The sequence below is a fragment of the Olea europaea genome, chromosome 12, assembly GCF_002742605.1.
Source record: "Olea europaea var. sylvestris chromosome 12, O_europaea_v1, whole genome shotgun sequence".
Taxonomy (NCBI): Eukaryota; Viridiplantae; Streptophyta; class Magnoliopsida; order Lamiales; family Oleaceae; genus Olea; species Olea europaea.
In genome coordinates this window covers 536,197-539,566 of record NC_036248.1, presented here as the reverse complement: position 1 = coordinate 539,566, position 3,370 = coordinate 536,197, and the positions used below count along the sequence as shown (strand labels likewise).

The 3,370-nt window shown below is 31.6% G+C and overlaps 1 protein-coding gene across 1 annotated transcript in view; it reads left to right on the top strand.

Annotated features, from left to right (window-relative positions):
• Positions 1–2,009, top strand: part of LOC111405060 (polyol transporter 5-like) — a 77,516-nt gene extending 75,507 nt beyond the window's left edge. Inside the window, exon 3 of the mRNA XM_023033750.1 lies at positions 716–2,009. Coding sequence (XP_022889518.1) covers positions 716–1,770 — 1,055 coding nt within the window. The 3' untranslated portion in view covers positions 1,771–2,009. The remainder of the gene's footprint in view (positions 1–715) is intronic.
• Positions 2,010–3,370: the final 1,361 nt, after the last annotated feature.

Below are 3,370 nucleotides of genomic sequence, written 5' to 3'. Positions count from 1 at the left end.
CTGTCAGTGATTAATTAATATGATATTTTTTGATTTTATTCTTGTACTTAATTTATTTTTCTCTGGTTGTTATTTATTTATTTATTTTTGTCTGTTTGATTCTTTTCGATTGGACAATCATTTATGCAATAAAAATTATTGCCAAGATAATATAGTATATTTTTATTTCAGAAAGTTTGGCTGACAGTGTGACAAAACCCAAATTGTATCCAATTTCATATGCTTGTCCCCACTCTCTCCAATAGTCTAACAAGTGAATTGAGTACAAATTGCTATTTCGGCCAATCACACATCTTTTTCTTTGAATTTATGGCCACAAGCACTCGAGTGGACTGATCTAATAATTTGATGCTTTTCTACCGTTGACTAACCCCTCTTTATTTCGATTTACTAAAAATATAATTTTTTTATAGTACAATTAATTTTTTAATATATTTCTATAAATATGTTTTGTTATTAATAAATATTAAATTTTTTTATTTAAGTAATTATTTAATGTAGGTGTATATTAGAAAAAAAAATGTAAAATAAGTTTATATTTTCTAATATATTAATTATATTTTACACGTAATATTGCTACCCTTACCGTGTATAATTTAAAATGTTGTCTTGTGTTGTGTACAAATCATGTGTTTAAGAATATACGATGGAATTTCAGTGTCGTTTTTATCTAATTTTTAGTCTTTGGTGATCTACTATTTAATCTGTCTTGCAGGTGTATTACTAGGATATGTAGCAAATTATGCATTTTCTAAGCTTCCACTAAACTTGGGGTGGCGATTTATGCTTGGTGTTGGTGCACTTCCATCAGTTTTTCTAGCTATAGGTGTCCTAGCCATGCCCGAGTCACCCCGATGGCTAATCATGCAAGGTCGTTTAGGCGATGCAAAAAAAGTCTTGGACAAAACATCGGACTCATTAGAAGAGTCACAAATGAGACTAGTTGATATTAAAGAGGCGGCAGGATTGCCATTAGATTGCGATGATGATGTAGTTTCTGTCCCTAGACGAAGTCATGGCGAAGACGTGTGGAAGGAGTTATTTCTTCACCCTTCACCTACTGTCCAACACATTTTATTGGTGGGCATTGGCATACACTTCTTTCAACAAGCAAGTGGCATAGATTCTGTTGTGTTATATAGTCCCAAGATTTTTGAAAAAGCCGGTATTAAAAATGACGATGAGAAGCTACTTGTTACTATAGCCGTTGGAGTCTCAAAGACGATCTTTATCCTGGTGACTACATTTTTGGTTGACAAGATTGGACGGCGGGTCCTGCTCCTCTCAAGTTGTGGTGGTATGATAATCTCTCTCTTGGGACTAGCAATTGGATTAACCGTAATCGATCAGTCTAACAATCAAAAAGTAACATGGGCCATCGCCTTGTGTGTCCTCATGACATTATCATGTGTAGCATTTTTCTCAATGGGGATGGGCCCAATTGCGTGGGTCTATAGCTCCGAGATTTTCCCGTTGAGGCTAAGGGCCCAAGGGTGCGGTTTGGGAGTCGCAATGAATAGATTCATGAGCGGAGTACTACTAATGTCATTTATATCCCTATACAAGAGCATTACAATTGGAGGGGCTTTCTTTCTGTTCGCAGGGATTGCAATTGTGGCTTGGATTTTCTTCTATACATTGTTGCCTGAGACACAGGGGAGAACCCTTGAGGATATGGAGGTGCTTTTCGGTACTTTCTTTAGGTGGAGATCAACCAGTAGAGAATTAAAGAAGAAGAAACTAGAGGGCAATTCTCATGGACCTCAGTAGCCAGCTAGCTCTGGAGGGTAATTTCCTACATGGACCGTTTGGTCTGCAAGATTAGACCGTAGTATTCAGCATCATTAAAAAATAAATAAATAAAAATATTAACGGTTGTGCTATGCTCTAATTTCTAATAGAGAGCTTTGTGATATTTATGGAAATTTGGACGAATGTGATAAAATACTATTTCTTATGCAATTTGTTTTATATTTGATAATATATGTGCACACTGTTGATTATACGCTTATCACATTTTTAGTTTAAATTTCTCTTTAATTTTGTGAATATATAGGTGCTTTAAGATAAATTATTGATTAGTGCATTAGAACTTCAATAAATTAATATGGGTTAAATTAATAATCGTGCTTAAATAATAAAATCTTTCAATCTTGATTGAGCCCATGTAGTAAATTAATATTCTTACTAGATCGATAGGTAATAGTTTTTTTTTTCTTGGGTCCCAATAAATATATTAATTATCAATAGATTAAACCAACATGTAAACCGAATAATATTAACATTTCTCTTTATTCTCTTATTTCAAATTTACAACTTGTTCTTGAAAAAGAAAAAAATTCTTCACTTTCTCAAAATATTCATTTATAGTCGTTTGCTTTTTCAATTTCCAAAATCGAACTTTATCTCATCCTTAATCTTTTGGATTGCTTATATCATATTTGATATTTATTTTCACTTTGTAGAAAAATGTGACATAAGACCACTACTTCTTGAAACAAATCTTTTGGAGAAACAATTGGTGAAATACAATTGTCATCAGGGGTTACATCATCATCTTTAGGCTTGTTCATCACCCCTTGAATAATTCTTCGCCAGTAGGCTTTTTCATTAGCGCATCATTTTCACTTGATCTTCCATGGAATTGTTCATTGTTCATTTTATTGTGTATGTCTTGATTTGATATAAATGTACTTTACTCTTGATATTCCATGTATGTACATACTACATACTAACTTTGATGTACGTAACTATTAAATGAATAAATTCCCGTGGTCCCAATCATATTATTTTTTCGAAAATTTACAGTAAACGAAAAGATATATATCTTTATATACACCTATTTCCATATCTAAATTTGATGTACGTACCTAGTAAATGAATAATTTCCCATGGTCCCAATGATATTATTTTTTCGAAAATTTACAGTAAACGAAAAGATATATATCTTTATATACATCTATTTCCATATCTAAGTATGAAACAAGAGTCATGATATTAATTTCTGTAATGTGAAATTTAATAAATAGAAAGAATTGACCCCAAATATCGCCTTCAAACTTCAAATATATTTTGAAAGTTATGTGATGTTTATTTCTTTTAAGCTAGTTTGTTTGCAAGTAAATTCTAAATTTCATCTACGAAACGAGTGGGAAAGGCTTATTTTCAATTCTTTCGAGTTTATTGAATAAAGTTAATTTTTTTTTAACGATTTTATATTTAATAAAAAAATTATATTCTTAAAAGAACACAATATGCATTCATACGTAGTCAGGGACAGATTCAAGATTGAATCCAAGATTAGGCTAAAAAATCTCGAACTTGGCTAATACAAGAAAAAAAATATAAACATTAAAAACTGGGTTATATA